General features: G+C 40.7%; 2 protein-coding genes across 2 annotated transcripts in view; one reads left to right on the top strand and one right to left on the bottom strand.

Moving 5' to 3' along the window:
- wnt5b (wingless-type MMTV integration site family, member 5b) overlaps positions 1 to 17,661 on the bottom strand; it is a 153,036-nt gene that overhangs the window by 39,524 nt on the left and 95,851 nt on the right. The window lies entirely within an intron of this gene.
- fbxl14b (F-box and leucine-rich repeat protein 14b) lies at positions 2,328 to 4,868 on the top strand. The gene has a single exon (XM_033990226.2). It carries the CDS (start codon positions 2,875 to 2,877, stop codon positions 4,075 to 4,077), a length of 1,203 nt encoding a protein of 400 aa, XP_033846117.1. The 5' UTR covers positions 2,328 to 2,874; the 3' UTR covers positions 4,078 to 4,868.

Here is a 17,661-nt window from a genome sequence, read left to right as displayed (position 1 = left end):
GAAGTCAATAGGAGGTCAATGGGTGACTCTGACATCATGGCGAATGCCGGGCGCAACTTCGTGTCCCCTGTCGCCCCTGCCTTGACTCCTGTAGCCTAGCAACGGCATGGGATGGGATATGCATATTTGTTCTTAGTAACATGTCATTGCTGATGCGCCCGTCATTTGCCATTGACCCCATGGTGACGTGGAGAAATTCGAGAGCTTTCAAAAAACCTATAATATCATCATTCTAATGTTATTGGATATATTGTGTTTGCTAAAAATATTATTATTAGGCACGAGCCCCTACAGCCCCCTTCCGCAACAATGAGTGCATGGGCACTCATAAGTGCATGGGCGAAACTCGGGAAAGTCGAGAGCTTTCAAAAAACATATAATATGTCATTGTAATGTTATTGGATATGTTATCGCATATATTGTTTTTAATAAAAATATGATTATTTCAATATATCAAATAAATTTGTATGGAGAACTGAAAATGTAGTTTTCTGAAATGGTACCAAATTTCATACAAAATTCCATTTGGCCATCCCAATCAATAAAGTCAATCAGATCCATGTATTTTTTTTGCACCGTGTTGCCATGGCGATGCGCCAAACTGCCATTGTTATTGTAATGGGAATGCTCTAAAATTTTCCCATTCATCAGAAAAATATTACTTCCATGGAATCATGTCAAATTTGGCACCATGACTCTTCATGTCATCCCGATCAAAAAAGCCAATAAGACCCATGTCATATCTTTTACTCAGCTGCCATAGCGATGCGCAAAAAAGCTCATGTTATTCTAATGGGAAAATGTACAAATTTTGGTACATTTTAAAGTCTCATCAGAATTTCTTGGTTTCATTGAGGAACATGAAATTTGGCACAGTGACTCTTCAGGTTGTCCCTGTCAAAAAAGTCCAAGGGGCCAAGTTTGTTGATGCCTGGAATAACCCATGTTTTAGCATTTTTTGCATGAGTGCTTCCAATGTCTTTTTACTTTGTTTGCTGACAAGTGCAGCCCAAAGCCACAATTAAACAAAGGCAAGTGGCACATCAGCGCCACCCACAGGGCGTGCCGGGTCAGTCTGAGTGCAAAGCACCGCCCGCGAGGGCCGTTCATTGCCACTTGTGGTTTTAATTTTAGTTTGTTCTTAGACTGCAGGGAATGAAGCAACGAATAGCCGCCTGTGTTATGATGGAAGCACAGGGATATTAACAAAACTGAATTAGGGGGCAATATACAATAAGTCATTTATTCCTATAATATTTCTGAGCTAAAAATCGGCCTCATCAATATGGGCAGACTTTGGTATAAAGGGCAACCATTTTTTTTAGATAATAGCCGAGTAGCCATCACATTATCGATGGGGTATTACACTGACTAAAATATATTTTTTCTTTCAAATTTAGACTACAGGTCATAATAAAAGAGCATAGAAATAGAATTGTGTTTGTTCATGTCTTGACGTGGTTTTCTCCTGGTTTAGTTATGGTCAAGTCCTGGTTTAGTCCTAGATTACCCCTGGTTTAGTCCTGATCCAAAACTGTTCCTGGATTAGTCCTGGTTTTTTAAAAAAAGTGGCACAAGTCTGGAATAGGAATGAATCTTGGACACTTGTCCCAGTTTAGTCCTGGTTTAGAGCTAGTTTAGTCTTGGTTTAGTCCTGATTTAGTCCTGGATTAGTCCTAGTTTAGTCCTAGATTAGTCCTAGTTTAGTCCTAGATTAGTCCTGGTTTAGTTCTGGTCTAGTCCTGGTTTAGTCCCAATTTAATAAAAGTGGTAAAACTCTAAAATAGGCATGAGTCTAGAACACAGCAGCCCCAGTTGACTTTTGATCGCAATCCCAGGGTCAATAAAACTACTAGAAAAGCTACAAAACAGCAGTAAAATAAGTTATTGTAGCAGTAAAGCTTCCTGAAGCAGCCGGTTTCTGCTCTGCAGCTCTTGTGTGGTACGCTCAAAGGGTTAAAACCCAAAGTGAACTGGATTGTAAGAAGTTGGTTACCAAGGGAAACTGTTCGCACCATTCCAGCTGAGGCAGGCCGTACCAAGCCCGTGACACGGAGAGGGTAGGTGTGTTTATATGGAACTACGAGTTTATAAGCATAAATATAAAGCGTAAAATATAATAATAAGATGGGAGTTACAGTAACGACAATAATAAAACTGTATTAACGTGATATGAATGCGTTATAATGTAGGCGTGTATTATTTCTGATTGCGCTTGTTTCTCCTCCCCCTCTCAGTGCGGCGCAGTGACGTGGTCCGTGCCAAGTCGGTTTGAAAAGAGCAGACAAAGGCTTTGAGCCCAGGACGCCGCTCTCTCTCCCTTACTCAGCCCACAAAGCCTGTCCCTCTCTGCATACTGCCGAGAGCGCTGCTCGGCCATGGAAACATTCGGACGCCGCGCGCATTAATAGACCCGGGTTTGTTCCACTTTGTTTTTCTGAAATGTACGACCGTCTGGACCCTCGCGTGGCCGGCAAAGGAGTGCCTTCCCCGGGCAGAATACGAGGAAGCGTCGTGTGAGAGAGGGCGCGAGGGGACGGGCTGTTTCCCTCCTCTCCTCCTGCCCTGGCCCCCTCTCTTCCTCTTTTTGCCGGAGAGAAGGCTAAAGACACACACAGGAATACACGTTTTTTGAAGATTTTGGCTTCTTTATACGCGTCTGAGTCCTTCTGCGCCACCAGAGCAGATCACGTGGGACTGAGAGTTGGATCAATTGTGCACAGTTGAGTGAGAGAGAAACTCCTCCGGTGTACTTGTGTGGATAAGTGGGACTGTTGCTACTTTTTGCATTACTGCAAGTGGAGCTAGTGTTGACCTGTTCTGCCCTGGGTGAGTGGAGTATTAAGTTCTTTTATGCCTGGGGTTTAAAAAACAATGGAGACGCACATTTCGTGCCTCTTCCCAGAAATTTTGGCCATGATTTTCAGCTATCTGGATGTGAGGGACAAAGGCAGGGTAGCCCAGGTCTGTATCGCTTGGAGGGATGCGTCCTACCACAAGTCTGTATGGAGAGGGGTGGAGGCCAAGCTGCACCTCCGCAGAGCAAATCCCTCTCTGTTCCCCAGCCTCCAGGCCAGGGGCATCCGGAGAGTCCAGATCCTGTCCTTGCGCCGCAGCCTCAGCTACGTGATCCAGGGAATGCCCAACATTGAGTCCCTGAATCTGTCGGGCTGCTACAACCTGACGGACAACGGTCTGGGCCATGCGTTTGTGCAGGAGATCCCCTCTCTGCGCGTGCTCAACCTCAGCCTGTGTAAGCAGATCACAGACTCCAGTCTGGGACGCATCGCTCAGTACCTCAAGAACCTGGAGGTCCTGGAGCTCGGAGGCTGCAGTAACATCACAAACACAGGGCTCCTCCTGGTGGCCTGGGGACTGCACAGACTAAAGAGCCTGAACCTGCGCTCCTGTCGACACGTGTCTGATGTGGGCATCGGGCACTTAGCGGGCATGACCCGCAGTGCCGCAGAGGGCTGTCTGAACCTGGAGTACCTCACCCTGCAGGACTGTCAGAAACTCACAGACCTGTCGCTCAAACACATCTCCAAAGGCCTGGCCAAGCTGCGTGTGCTCAACCTCAGCTTTTGCGGGGGCATCTCAGACGCGGGCATGCTCCACCTTTCCCACATGACATCTTTGTGGAGCCTGAACCTGCGCTCTTGTGATAACATCAGTGACACTGGGGCCATGCACCTAGCCATGGGCACGCTGAGGCTCTCTGGGCTGGACGTATCCTTCTGTGATAAGATCGGAGACCAGACGCTGGCGTACATCGCACAGGGACTGTACCAGCTCAAGTCCCTGTCACTCTGCTCCTGTCACATCTCTGATGACGGCATAAACCGCATGGTGCGGCAGATGCACGAGCTGAGGACGCTGAACATCGGGCAGTGTGTGCGCATTACGGACAAAGGCCTGGAACTGATTGCAGACCATCTGACCCAGCTGGTGGGTATCGACCTGTACGGCTGCACCAAGATCACCAAGAGAGGCCTGGAACGCATAACCCAACTGCCCTGCCTAAAAGTGCTCAACCTGGGCCTGTGGCAGATGACCGAGAGCGAGAAAGTCAGGTGATGGGCCGCTCCTCTGGGCTGGTTCAGTCTGGACATAGGACAGCGAACTGGGGGGGACTTTTTATTTGAACAGAAGCTTTGTTTCTCCTGCTCTTATCAAAGGTGTGTATCTAAAATGACCACACTGTCTGATCAGATGTGTTTTATTTGCCCTTTAAAAGTGTAGCATTTTCAGATCTGTGCTAGAGCAGTTCAGTCTCACCTTTTTATCCAGTTTTAACAGTTTGCACGTCATGTTCAGTTTAAATATCTTACTTACGATTTCATTTTTGCGAAACTATGTTGTGCCTCTTCAGAAACAAATTCTTTTCTGCATTTGGCATATTATAGGTCTATTTTGTTTTATTTTCCATCAAAGTGAGATTTTAAAACTAGCTTGAGCCTGTTTTGATATTGGAGGTTATAGACATGACTAGCTTCAGTGCAGCCATCACGCCTATTACATTTGGCTACCTCGTATGCATTTGTGGAAGGGTGAATAAACAGTATTTAAAAAAGCAGAGCGTGAATGAAATAAAAAAAATTGTGCCTATAGGCCTGTGTATAAACCTCCCCCACTCACCCACCCCATCCAGGACTGCCACCTACCTTTGTTAATTTTCTCAGTACGAATGCAACACACAGCCACTAGCAGGAAGGCAACAGGGCAGTCCAACTTTGGATTATGCATTGTTTTCAAGCTGATGCAAAATGTATCAACGTCACATTTTTGGTCTTAGATTCATTTTCAAGTCTAACTTTTATCACCCCAAACTGTTATTAACTTACTTTACTAATACCTTCAACTTACATCTAATTTTAATAGGTTGGGTTCATAGGAGTGACATTTTAAATTGCCAATATTTGATAAATTGAGCGCATGAATTCTATGGTAGAACTTGCCGTTTTACTTGTTAATGCTTTTGATTTATAATGCAAATGTCTGTGTAATCCCTCAGTGGTCCAGGTCTGATCTATAGTTTAAGACGAAATTAAATCTGTCAACTGGACAAATCGTTGTAGGAGTGAAGACGTTTCGCTAATCATCCAAGCTGCTTCATTAAGTTATTAGAACTGAAGGTTTCATCCAAGCCTCTCATCCAGCCGCTTGTCCAATTTGTCCAATTGACATATTTAATTTAATCTTTTGTTATAATGCAAATGTTTTGACCTGGTTTATGGTCAATATGTCTGTAATTACTGTTGATATGAAACTAAAACTGACAGAAAGTTAAAGATTTATCAGCACAAATTAACTAAGATGAAATTGTTGTATATTACAATTTTTACTGTCAAGACAAAATATGGTAGCATTATGGAATCTTTCAGGTCAATCATTCAACTTACTTACTAGTGCTGAATGGTTGGAGCAGGATCTATTTTTTTAAAACAATCGAATCTTTCCCTTTCAAATGTTTATGCATTCTTACTCTAATTAATGCTGAACCAACATGACACTCAGCCCATGAGCAGAGCAGGCAACATGAGTGAGAGGTTTGTACACAGACAACATATCTGGCATCATAATAAACCGTTTTTTAGTTACTCTTCAATTTCAAGGGGTATAAACATACTCCCACTCTGTTTGAACAATTTTAAACAAATCTTAGCTTTAGTAATTTCCCTCTGTGATTAGTTTGTTCTCACATTGGCTTCTGTCATATGAAAGTCATATGAAAGTCATGTCTTTTGAAGTGAACACATCGAAATGTTTCAGAGCCCACAGATGAGCCGAAAATCCCTTCACTATTACTGACCATAAGATAAATATGGTAAATATTTGTGATCCAATCTCTACCAAAAATATACAGCAATTGCAGATATTGGTAATTCTAAATATTTGGTAATTGTCCATAGAATTCTATTGGCCCTGATCACCATTTAAAATTATTTCTGTGAACACAACCTATTATACTGATGAATCTGCTGCGTGGTATTTTTGCTATAAGGGGGTTGTATATGCACAGAGCGTCCTACTTCAAATTGAAGTGATCTTATAGATATTGTAATTCCCTTTATGACTGAATGCAATCAGGGTTTCATTTTTAAATTTTATATTCTCCATGTTTTAACAACAACAAATTCACATGTTAAGAGAAGATATAGAGAGGGATACATAGCCTAATCTAATCTAATGCCTTTTTTAACCCTATGAAACAAAAATACCAGAAATCCATCATTTTTTCTTCCTTTTTCTCTGCCCGCTGTCAAGTTACAAGCTGTCTCTCCATCCCTCCATCTATCCCTCTCTTTCTCCCTTCTTTTTTCACACATGCAACTCACGTGCACAGCACAGGCTCCCATTGGTGTGTATGTACGTGTGCGGTGTTAATGTAATGCAATGACCTGCTATGAATTAATATAGGGATGAGTGTCCTGCTGAAATGTGTGTGTGCAAATAATGTCAAATCTGTTGCGTATATTACGTGTTTGTAAAGGAAGAATAATGCAATGCCCAAATTAAATGGTTTTATATTCTTACGGTTAAAACAATTAAAAATATTTATATAATGAAAGAATGCAGCGGTGTGGACTACTTTTATATTGCAGCAACTTGTCATTATAATGTTTATGAGCAGTAAATATGTACCATTCTTAAATATGTACATTCTTTATTCATGCTTGTCCTTAGGAAAATCTGCAAACTGGTTGAAGCATATGACTAAATGTGTGCTTGCTGGGGGTTGGGGATAAACCATCAAAAACAGAATCTGAATTTTGGTGCAACTAGCAGATTTCTCCAATTTTCTCTATTGGGTCTTATAGTTAGTAAAATGCAGTTTGCCTGTGATTCATCAATATTACTTATGAGCACTTATGTATAGAGAGTAAAGTTGGGGGTGAACAATTTATGAAAAATATGACAATATTACAAATAGCACATTTCTTTATTGGGGTTTATTGCTAGTCAAATTTGATATACATGTGTATTAGTTCAGATTTTATTTTTCTTAAATGTTAATACTTCAGGACATTATTTATAAGATACTGGGGTGAATTTTTCAAATAAAATTAGAATTTTGGTACAATTAGCAATTTTGTGCAGAGAAGAAAATATATGAAAATTCTGTTGGGTTTTGTTGCTAGTAAAATGTGATATGTATATGGTTCTCAGTGCGAGTTTGACAGGTGGATCGGTGCAGCATCTGCAGTGATGCAGTCGCTGTATGGACTGTTGTGGTGAAGAAGGAGTTGAGTCGACAGCAAAAGCTCTTGATTTATCGGTCAGTCTACGTTCCTACTCTCACCTATGGTTCCTGGTTCAGTCCTGCTATAATCCTGATTTAGATCTCTGTTTCTACCCTCACCTATGACCTTTGGGTAATGACTGACAGAACAAGATCTTGGATACAAGCGGTCTAAATTAGTTTTCTCCATAGGGTGGCTGGGCTCTCCCTTAGAGATAGGTTGAGAAGATCAGTCGCATGAGAGGAGCTCAGAGTAGAGCCGCTACTCCTCCACATGGAGAGGAGGCAGCTGACGTGGCTCGGGCATCTGTTCCGGATGCCTCCTGGATGTCTCCCTAGGGAGGTATTCCAGGCATGTCCCACTGGGAGAAAACCTCAGGAAAGACCCAGAACATGCTGGAGGGACTATGTCTCGCAGCTGGCCTGGGAATTCCTTGGGAGGAGCTGAAGGAAGTGTTCGGGTTGAGAGCAGTTGAGGGTTCTGGCTTTAGTAGCTATAATTTTATATACATGTGATTCTTGTATTAGTTTATCAGCTCAGATTTCAAATTAAACACATGTAATCTGTCTGAAAAATTACTTTAAAAACTAAAATTTCCAAAATCCATGTAAGAAAATTGTGGAATATCTTTTAGGTTTGCCCAGATCTGTGCCTTTGTCCTGTTGGTTGACGGGAGATTAGAGGACATGTTTTATTATTTACGACTGTCTTCAAAATGGCTGCGGCCTTGATTTGGCTGCATCACTGGTGTAATTAATTATCAGTAAGGCGTTCTACCCTGCTGGCTTTTTTAATCAACCTCTTCTGTTTGTTCATTTCGCCAATGCAACACATGCAAAGAAGCTTACTTCAATAGTAACAATAATCAATACTAACACTGAGGATGTTATTTGACTACCTGGATAAAATGTGCATCGAGTAGTTAAAGGTGCATTATGTAACTGTTCTGGTGGAGGGGTCGCTACCTGCTTGTCTCCATGGAGATGTTATTGCTTTGCCCGCATGTTCCACAGTACTGCATTAAACATACAGTATGTGGCACAAAACAGGTGGCACAACCAGGCTAAGCACAGGTCAAATCTGTGGAGAGGCGATCACACTAACGGGAAGAATGCATATTTTTCAGAGTAATTAACATGTGTAATTGAATAAATAAAGGATTTATTGAATGTCATACTCTGTAACATTTCAGGTAAAGCAAAAACATATAGAGTGAGTCAAGCAGACAGCTGACCCTCCAACAGAAAAGTTACACAGGAAAACTTTAAAAAAACACCACACTTCTACTTCTACTTGAATGTAACAGTCCTCATACTTGGGTCAGTTATCTGCTTGTCACCATGGCCTTAACGAAGATTGTTTCAATACAGTGTTAAACTTACATATCACCATGGAAACAAGTAAGTGACACCACCAGTTTAAGGTACAGATCAGATCTGAGGAGAGGCGGCCAAGTATTTTGGTGCAATAACACCTGTAATTAAATAAATGCATAGATGAAATACTTACATTGTGTGCTAACTTTTCCTGGAAGGCAAAGTTAGCACATCTCCATGACAGCAGACCTTCTACCAGAAAAGTTATATAATGCATCCTTATGCAAAACACGAAATTTAAATCTGTCAACTGGACAAATATGGGTTAAACGCAAGCTTTCAGAGACATTAGCTGGTATATTTTTGTAGTGTTCAGTTTCACATGTGGCACTGCTCCGAACTGAGATCTGAAGTTGGTTGTTTCTGCTTTCTGTCAGGAGCAGCGAATTGTGGGAAGCTGACATGCCACACACAGAGACAGAGTGAGCAGGCTGGATATATAGGCAAGGGGTGCTATTATTAAGTTAATGGTACACTATGTAGCTTTTCTGGTTGAGGGTTAGCTACCTGCCTGTCTCCATGAGTATGTTACTGCTTTGCCTGGAATGTCCCACAGTATGGCATTAAGCATTTTGATCTCCATGGAAACTGCCACCAGGTCAAGTTACACGTGAGATCTGTGATACAATCTTGCTCCCAGCAAGAATACATGTTTTTAAGGTATTTTTGACAATTGATGCATTTACATAAAAGCAATAAAAAGATGTGTAATACCATACTATGGAATTTTTTTTAGTACTTTGACAATGGGAAGAGAAACCAGACATTTTACTCAAATAAGATTTTTGCACCTTCAAAATAATATTACTGAAGTAGAAGTTACTTATATTTTCAGTAGGGAACAGTTGAAAACAACCAAGCCACAGTGAGTAGTAGTAGGAGTAGGACTCTGGACTTTCAGCTTTTGCATGAAATTGCACGTTTTGATTATTTTGAACACTTTTACTCCTACTTGAGTAAAATATTTTAAGTATATTCCCTTTTTACCTCTTTTTATGCACGTGAGTACCGTATTTTCTGTACTATATTCTGCGCCGGAGTATAAATCGTACCAGTGAAATAATGCATAATAATGAAGAAAAAACATATAAGTCGCTTTGGACTACAAGTCGCATTTTTGGGGAAATTTATTTTACAAAATCTGAGACCAAGAACAGACATTTTATCTTTAAAGGCAAGTTTATAAAAATAATAAGATAGAGAACAACAAGCTGAATAGCAGTCAGTATAGGACACTAACATAACAAATAGACAACGAACTGTCTGGTATGTTTACGTAAGATATTAAGAGTTAATCAGATACACTACACTAACGTTGCATATGCCGGCTTGTACACAAACGGGAGAGTTCTTTTCACTGATATTTACTGTGGTCTTCTTCATCACAGTTTACACTGTAGCAAATATATAAAATATAACATAAGCTCTGGCTCATATTACTTATGCACACAAAATTGCATATGAACACATGGAAAATATACATATCACTTTGGCCTACTAGTAAACAAACCGGTGAACCAAAAGCTTTATATTTTACTTTTCAATAGTTTCTTAATTTCGTAAAGACTGACGGAGGGACCAAAGATACAGACTCGGGAAACAGTTCAACAGAGTTTATTTGCAGATACATGAATGTGTATGAAGGTAGACAGAGCAGACAGTTGGGAGTGGTGTCGTAGGCAGTAGTCTTGGAGCAGGTCATGAGTCGCAGGGTCAGAGGCTGGGGCACCGTACATGGAGAGCTGGGCCAGAGACGGAGGTGCAAAGTGGTTCCAGGGTACGGTGAATGCACAAACAAATAAACTGGAGCATGACATGACGAAAAAACGTAAAAAGACAAGAAAACACTGGAAGGTGACAAGACAATCTGGCCCAGAGTGTCGGGTCCTCAATCCTTTAGTACTGACAGGTGAATGCTTGATTGCTTGATCAGAAGCAGGTGTGTGAAGGTGGTGCCAGAGTCTCCGCCCAGCTACAGGCTCAAACACAGAAGGGAGGGGGGAAAACAGCACAGAAAACACAAAAAATCCTGACACTTAAATAGTGCTCTGTTGGGTAAGACTTCACATTAGTGTAAAAGGCTGAACCGGAAAACAGTAGTTTTCATGACCTTAAACTAAATTTATGATAAACTAAACATTTACAATATTGTTCCAATTTGGTGAAAAACGATGAGTTTACGCTTGCTAGGTACAATATCTGAACTTGTAAGATGCTGGACAGTCAGTGTGACCAGTGTGTTCTGAGATAAAACATGAAATGCTACCAACTGAATTAACAGCAGTGCACGTCACAATAAATGGCACCACTCACATGCCAAGTGCCAAAAGCATAGTGTATTTTTTTTCCGGTAATAGAAGAAACAATGTCTCAAGTGTGGGACTTTTACAGTGTCTCACAATCAGTGTTGTGCTTTATAATATCCACATTCAGTCACAGTCTGCAGCATCCATACCAAGCATAATATGAACCAAACTCAGCCAAAAAAACTCCTCCTCGTAATTCCCAGACCACGTAAAGCATGCCATAATCATCCTCCTTCACTCAGGAAACTGCAGAGTAAAGTCTTAAAGTTATCAAAATAAAAGCATGTGCTCCGTCTGTATTACCGGTAATCGCCATAAGGAGAAAACAAAAGTGAAACTTAAGCACGTCCACGTGAGCTCCAGCTGGCAAATAGTAGTATAATAATAGCCATAACATAGTTATTGAAATCATGATTAGGTATCGTTACAGCTCCCTTCAAAGGATTCTACATCCCATCGATTTATTGTTCCTCCCTAGATCAAACTGAGAGATTCACTCCTGGTTCCAAATGAAAAATTATCACCGTTATGGTCTTATAAATGAACGGGAAATAAATAAGAGGAAATGAAATATGAAAAGTATAAAAGAAGATGAGTAAAGTACATTTTCGTACAGGTATTACAAACAGAACAACACAACCATTACATAACACATATGCAAACACATACATGAAGTATAGACAGTGAACTGAGTACGTGTCTGGTATGTTAACGTAAGATATTAACAGTTAATCAGATAACTAAAGCAGAGAAAACAAGCTAACAAGTTTACTCTTGATCTCACTCCGAATCACTAGATCCATTGAGTATATGGTTGCCATACCGGTAAACAAGCCGAGACTGCCCTCGCACAGTTGGCAATGTGACAACAACGAAGATGTGAAATTATATATTTTAATAATTTCACATATAAGTCTCATCTGAGTTTAAGTTGCAAACGTGACCAAGCTATGAAAAAAATAGCTCCTTATAGTCCTGAAAATACTGTAATTCCTTGGAGCAGTACATTGTACTTCTACTACTTCTACTTGACTAATATTATGTTGAAATAACAGTACTCTTAGTAGACCAAATAGTTGTTGTTTACCACCTTTGCAGTTACCCCACGCATGTACGCACACACCCACACACGCCCACACACCCATGCACACACATACACACACACACCCCTGCATCTGCACGCACGCATGCACACACACACACACACACACACACACACACAGTGAGGGTGGCTGCTCCGGTCAGTGCCTATTGTTTCTATAGAAGTTAGAAAGCCAGTTTTTTCCCCTCCTCTTTTCCTCTCTTTTTCCTTCTCCTCTTGTTCAATCATGCATACCATATCCTGCATCAGACTTGGACCCCATTCACCCCTCTTTCTCCCTCCTCCTCCCTCTCTCACACACAGTAGTTCTTTGGCATTCCACACCATGGCTCAAAGCATTGAAAGCGGTTTCTTTTTGCTCTCTCTCTCTCTCTCTTTCTCTCTCAAAGAGAGAAAGAGAGAGGAATGGAGGGAAAGGCGAGTGAAAGACTTGAGGGGGAGAAGGAGGGAAGAGTGAGGGGTTGGAAAGAAAGGAAGAGTAGAGAGAGAGCAGAGGTCTGGGGGTCAGAGAGAAGGAAAAAGGGAGCAGAGGGAGAGAGAAAGATAAGAGAGAGAATGAAAGTTGGAGAGAGGGGAAAGAGGGAGAGTTTGTAACTTTTAAAGTTACAATGTCCCATATAACTCTATGGGGGCTAAACAACTTAATTAAATATTAAAACATCCTTCGGTGCAGAGTGGATGATTTTGTTGTTTCCAAATGAAAGCTTGTATGCTGAGAAACCAAACTGACCAAAAAAATAGAAAATTTGAAAAAAAAAAAAAAAAAAGTTTTTTTTTTAAGGGGAGACACTACAGTTTTACCTGTAGTGTCTCTCCTTAAAATGATCTTACATATATTTACAAACGTGTAATAGACAACTATTTCTAAGCAGAGCTGAACAATTTGGGGGAAAAAAGTATTGTGAATAGATTTGTGATTTTTTTTTTTTTTTTTTTTTAGTAGGATTCTGTACACACTGTAAAGCATTTTATCGTCCGCGAACCCGGAAGTAAGGCTGGTTTGCTGTTAGCATGCTAGTTTTTGGCGTGTTTGGTGTGTGACTCCCAAACTAAGCTTTGGTCTCTGAGCATCGTAAAAAGCACTTATAAACTTATCATGGTGAATAATTAGGATGCTTAAGATGCATAAGGTAAGCGAGGAATAACTTTGGATCACTGCAAACAGTTTAAAATGAACCATTTTTTAAAATTCTTAAAGACAATAAAAATCAGGTACCTTTACAGCAGAATATTCTGTCAAACATCAGTATATAGTAGCCAAAATTATTCTGCTCTCCATGTGAGAGTTTGACATGATTCTCAAACGTGGCTTATTAGCTGCATTCATGTGGTAATGCTTTTTAATCATCACTGAAGAGCTAGATGTCCTTTTGTCAACTCTAACTTCCGCAGCGAAGGTCAGAGGTCACTCCTCACCCTTGGAGCCAGGAGATTGACAGCTTGACCTGAGATTTGGTGTAAGGCAAAGCACATCAACGAGAAACTTTGAGTGATTTCAGTCGAGGACATGCATGGTCAGTCTGCAGCAAAACAAATATGGCTGTTTAGGAGAAAAATAGCAAATATATCACAAGGAATTAAAAAAAAAACATTGCAGTGAGAGAAATTTCACTTTATTCTAAATGATGGGTGACCAATGAGCTCCTTTGTTTCACATGCATCTCTGAAATAAGCAAATCAGATTGGACAGCCGCATTTGGCCTGAGATGCGACAGAGGAAGTGGTGACCAGACTGATGTCCCTCTGTATAAACATACAGAGAGATATCAGTCTGGACTCGCCAGGCCAAGTCTTTATAGCAACTTTGGTCTTCCATTTTAGGAAATTCACAGGAAAATGAAAAATAAAAAAAAGTCTCAGGGTTCGATTGTTATGAATAGTCTTGATTTAGACCTGGTTTAGTCTGATTTAGTCCTGGTCATGATTTTGTCCTGATCTAGTCCTGTGTTAGTCTGGTTTTAGTCCTGGTTTAGAGTGGGTTTAGTCATGCGTTAGTCTTGGGTTAGTCTTGGTTTAGACCTGGATTCATTTTTGCTTAGTCCTGGTTTAGACCTGGTTTTATTCTTGGTTTAGGCCTGGTTTTGCCCCTACATTCCCAGTGAACTCAAAATATCCAGTTAACACAAAATGTGAAAAAATAAGTATAAATCAAAGAACAAAAATATCAACTACTTCTCTTAAATCTGTTATAACCCATAATGCATCTCTCCTCATTCTCTCCTTCCCCCCCTGCCCCCCCCCCTTTCTCTGTCACTCTCTTGTACCTTTCCTGTCATTTTGGGGAAAGCACTATACTGCCATCATTGAAGCATTAGTTTAACATTAGAAAGGAAAATCGGGCTCTTTCACAACAAAGCGGTATTAGCGGTAACATGCTAGCCCCCTCTCCCCGTGCACCCCCGTCTCCTTTCCTCCTCCCCCGTATGACCCCCCCTCTCCTCCCCCTCTCCCTCTCCTCCTTCCCCACTGCTCCCTTCGTCTTTGCTCTGTCTCTGCTCCATCTGCCAAGCTGTCTACCGAGCTGTCTGCCTACAAGTCTCCTTTTAAACCTCCAGCTTTCATCCCCAAAGCTTTCTTCTTCTCATTTTGTTTTTGGAAAAAAATTTTGACACAGAAGTTGTGACATATGAGGATATGACAAATTAAAACTGTTGAAAATGCAAACAAAATATACAGAACTGAAAGAACATGCTATTTTCTATTAAAGTAAAGTGTTGTTAAAAGCATGTTAGATTTGTTTTAATCAGTTTAAAAAATGGTCTATGATATTTTTGGATGACATAATGCTGATATTTTTGGACGGCATAATGCTTTATGGACACAACGACAGAGCTGGAATCAAACTTTATTTTTTATTTAAGGTGCACTATGTAACTTTTTAATGAATAGTGGGCCAACTACTTGTCTACATGGAGAATTTTTATTGCCATACTGTGGAAAATCTGAGGACAATTCTCTAACAGTGAATCTATTTCTTTCTTTAATTTACACACGCTCTCTCTCTTTTTAAAGCCCTGCTCCTCTGCCCCCTCTCCCTCCTCCCTCTGGCCCCTCCTACCACTGGCGCCTCCCCCTGTGATCCCTCTCTCCTAACACCTGGTGCAGAGGTGCCGCTGAGGGACAGTAGACGCAGCTTTGATCTCCCACAGGCCCTCAGGGGAAGAGAGTGAGTGAAAGAGAGAGAGTGAAGGGGAGAAGGGAGTAAAGAGAGGGAGGGAGAGAGTGGGAGTGAGAGGGGAGGGTAGAGGGGAAGAGAGAAGAAGGGAGGGGGGAGAAATAAAAATGGACAGAGGGGCATGGTGTGTGTGTGTGTGTGTGTGGGGGGGTATAAAGAAAGAGAGAGAGCAGACAGACAGGAGGGTAAAGAGAGTTGGAGATTAAGAGAGAGAGAGCGAGGGAGGAAAGAGAAAGAGAGCAAGAGGGAAACTAGTCCTAGTCTTAATCTTGCCTCGATCTCGTCAAAGCCATTTTTCCACACAACTTAGTTCTGGTACAGAGGCTGTATTGGATCAAATGCTGATTTTAGTCCTAGTTTTGGACCCGTAAATGGTTTGTTGCATCAATCTGAGCATAGGCCAATCTGGTATGACAGATTACGTCTCATCATGTTGTTGTAATAGACCCATTATTATTGGCAGGAAAAATAAGATCTCAGAATACATCAGAGATATTTTTTCCCTGCACTGTGGTTAATACCAGTCGCCTCCTGGCTTAGACCTGGTTTGGTCCTGGTTTAATCCAGTTTTAGTTCTGGTTTAGTCCTGATTTAGTCCTGTCTTAGTTTACTTCTGTTAGTCCTTAATCATGAGTTAGTAATTGTTAATTTTGGTCTAGTCGTGGTTTGGTCCTAGTTTAGTAGTATCTTAGGTCTAAACCAGAGCTTAATTGAGAGGACAAAACCAGGACTATTTTAGTACTGCTTTAGTTCTCCCTTCTCTTTGCTTAGTCCTGGTTTAGTCTTGGCATTGTCCTGGGTTTTTCTTCCTGGGTTTGTCCTGGGTTTGTCCTGGTTTGGTCCTGGCTTAGTGCAGGTTTACTCCTTGCTTAGTCCTGGTTTAAATCTGGTTGAGTCCTTGCTTAGTCCTGGTTTAGATCTGGTTAAGTCCTGGTTTAGTCCTGGTTTAGTCCTTGCTTAGTCCTGGTTTATTCCTGATTAAGCACTGGTTTAGTCCTCATTTAGATTTGGTTTAGTCCTTGCCTAGTCCTGGTTTGATTCTGGTTTAGATCTCTGATTTAGTCCTTGTTTGGTCCTGGTTTAATCCTGGTTTAATCCTGGTTTAGTCCTGGTTTCTTCCTGGTTTAGATCTGTTTTAGTCCTGGTTTAGTCCTTGTTTGGTCCTGATTTAGACCTTTCTTACTCCTTGTTTAGTCCTGGTTTAGTCCTTGCTTAGTCTTGGCTTGGTCCTGATGTGGTCTTGGTTTAGTCATGGCTTGGTCCTGGTTTAGTCATGGCTTGGTCCTGGTTTAGCCCTGGTTTAGTCTTGGTTTAGTCCTGCAGTATATGTTCAGAGAGTTTCTTATTTACAGCTTGGGAACATTTCTTTTGAATTGTTTAAAAGCTGAATGACCTCCTTCGTTATCACACGAGGAGGAGGTCAGCACTCAAATGCCTCCAAAGATCAACATGAACAAAACAAGAACAAGTGCTCCAGATGAAATGTCAGTACTACACAATACTACACAGTACTACACAACAATACAATAGACTACACAATACAACATAGTACTGCATAACACTACATAGGACAACACAAGACTGCGCAAGACTATACAATACTACACAACACTACACAATACTGCACAAAACTACAGAAGACTACATAATACTACGCAGCACTACACAACACCACATAAGATTACACAATACTACACTATATACCACACAATTACACAATACTACACTATATACCACACAACACTGCACACAGCAGTTCTTTAGCTGTAAACAGTAAACACTTAGCCATGTTTGTACTAATGCTTAAGTACATGGTAATGTGTTCGCAGCTCAAGGTGGCATTGAAAGAACAGCACACATATTCAAATGATGCTCTGCTTTAACGGTAACCATAATAACTGCACTTTAGAAGTACCTTTAAAAGTAACTCAATGTGTTGTGCAAACACAATGAATATAGCCTATATTAAAGAACTCTTTATGAGGAATTATGCATCTGTATGACTCAAGTGGACAATTTCTATGAAGTCTATGAATGAGAGGTTGAGAATACGTTTCAGAAATTATTCTCTTTAGACAACTGATGATTTTTATACTGGAGAATGTACAATGTTGGTTTAGTTCTTGGTTTAATTTAGCTTCAGGCAAGATTTAAGTCCGGCTTGAGACTTTATTTGTGTGTGTGTGTGTGTGTGTGTGTGTGTGTGTGTGTGTGTGTGTGTGTGTGTATGTATGTATGTATGTATGTATGTATATATATATATATATATATATGAATGAATAAATTTTATTTTGGTTGTTTACATTTTTTTTTAAAAAGACAAAACTAAAAAAACATTTCCTTCATTAATCAAACCAAAAAAGGATTGGGCTGAAGCCACATGCTTATGTAAGTTCATCCTAACCAACACAAAACTCCACAATACAGTAACATAACACCATTTATTTACTTAAATCAA

Source organism: Periophthalmus magnuspinnatus, chromosome 23 (genome assembly GCF_009829125.3).
Source record: "Periophthalmus magnuspinnatus isolate fPerMag1 chromosome 23, fPerMag1.2.pri, whole genome shotgun sequence".
Taxonomy (NCBI): Eukaryota; Metazoa; Chordata; class Actinopteri; order Gobiiformes; family Gobiidae; genus Periophthalmus; species Periophthalmus magnuspinnatus.
The sequence above is the reverse complement of the archived record's forward strand: the minus strand, read 5'-3'. Positions and strand labels throughout refer to the sequence as shown.

What these genes read in the sequence shown, in the direction of transcription:
- fbxl14b (XM_033990226.2), top strand. Translation starts at nt 2,875, where the DNA reads ATGGAGACGCACATTTCGTGCCTCTTCCCAGAAATTTTGGCCATGATT.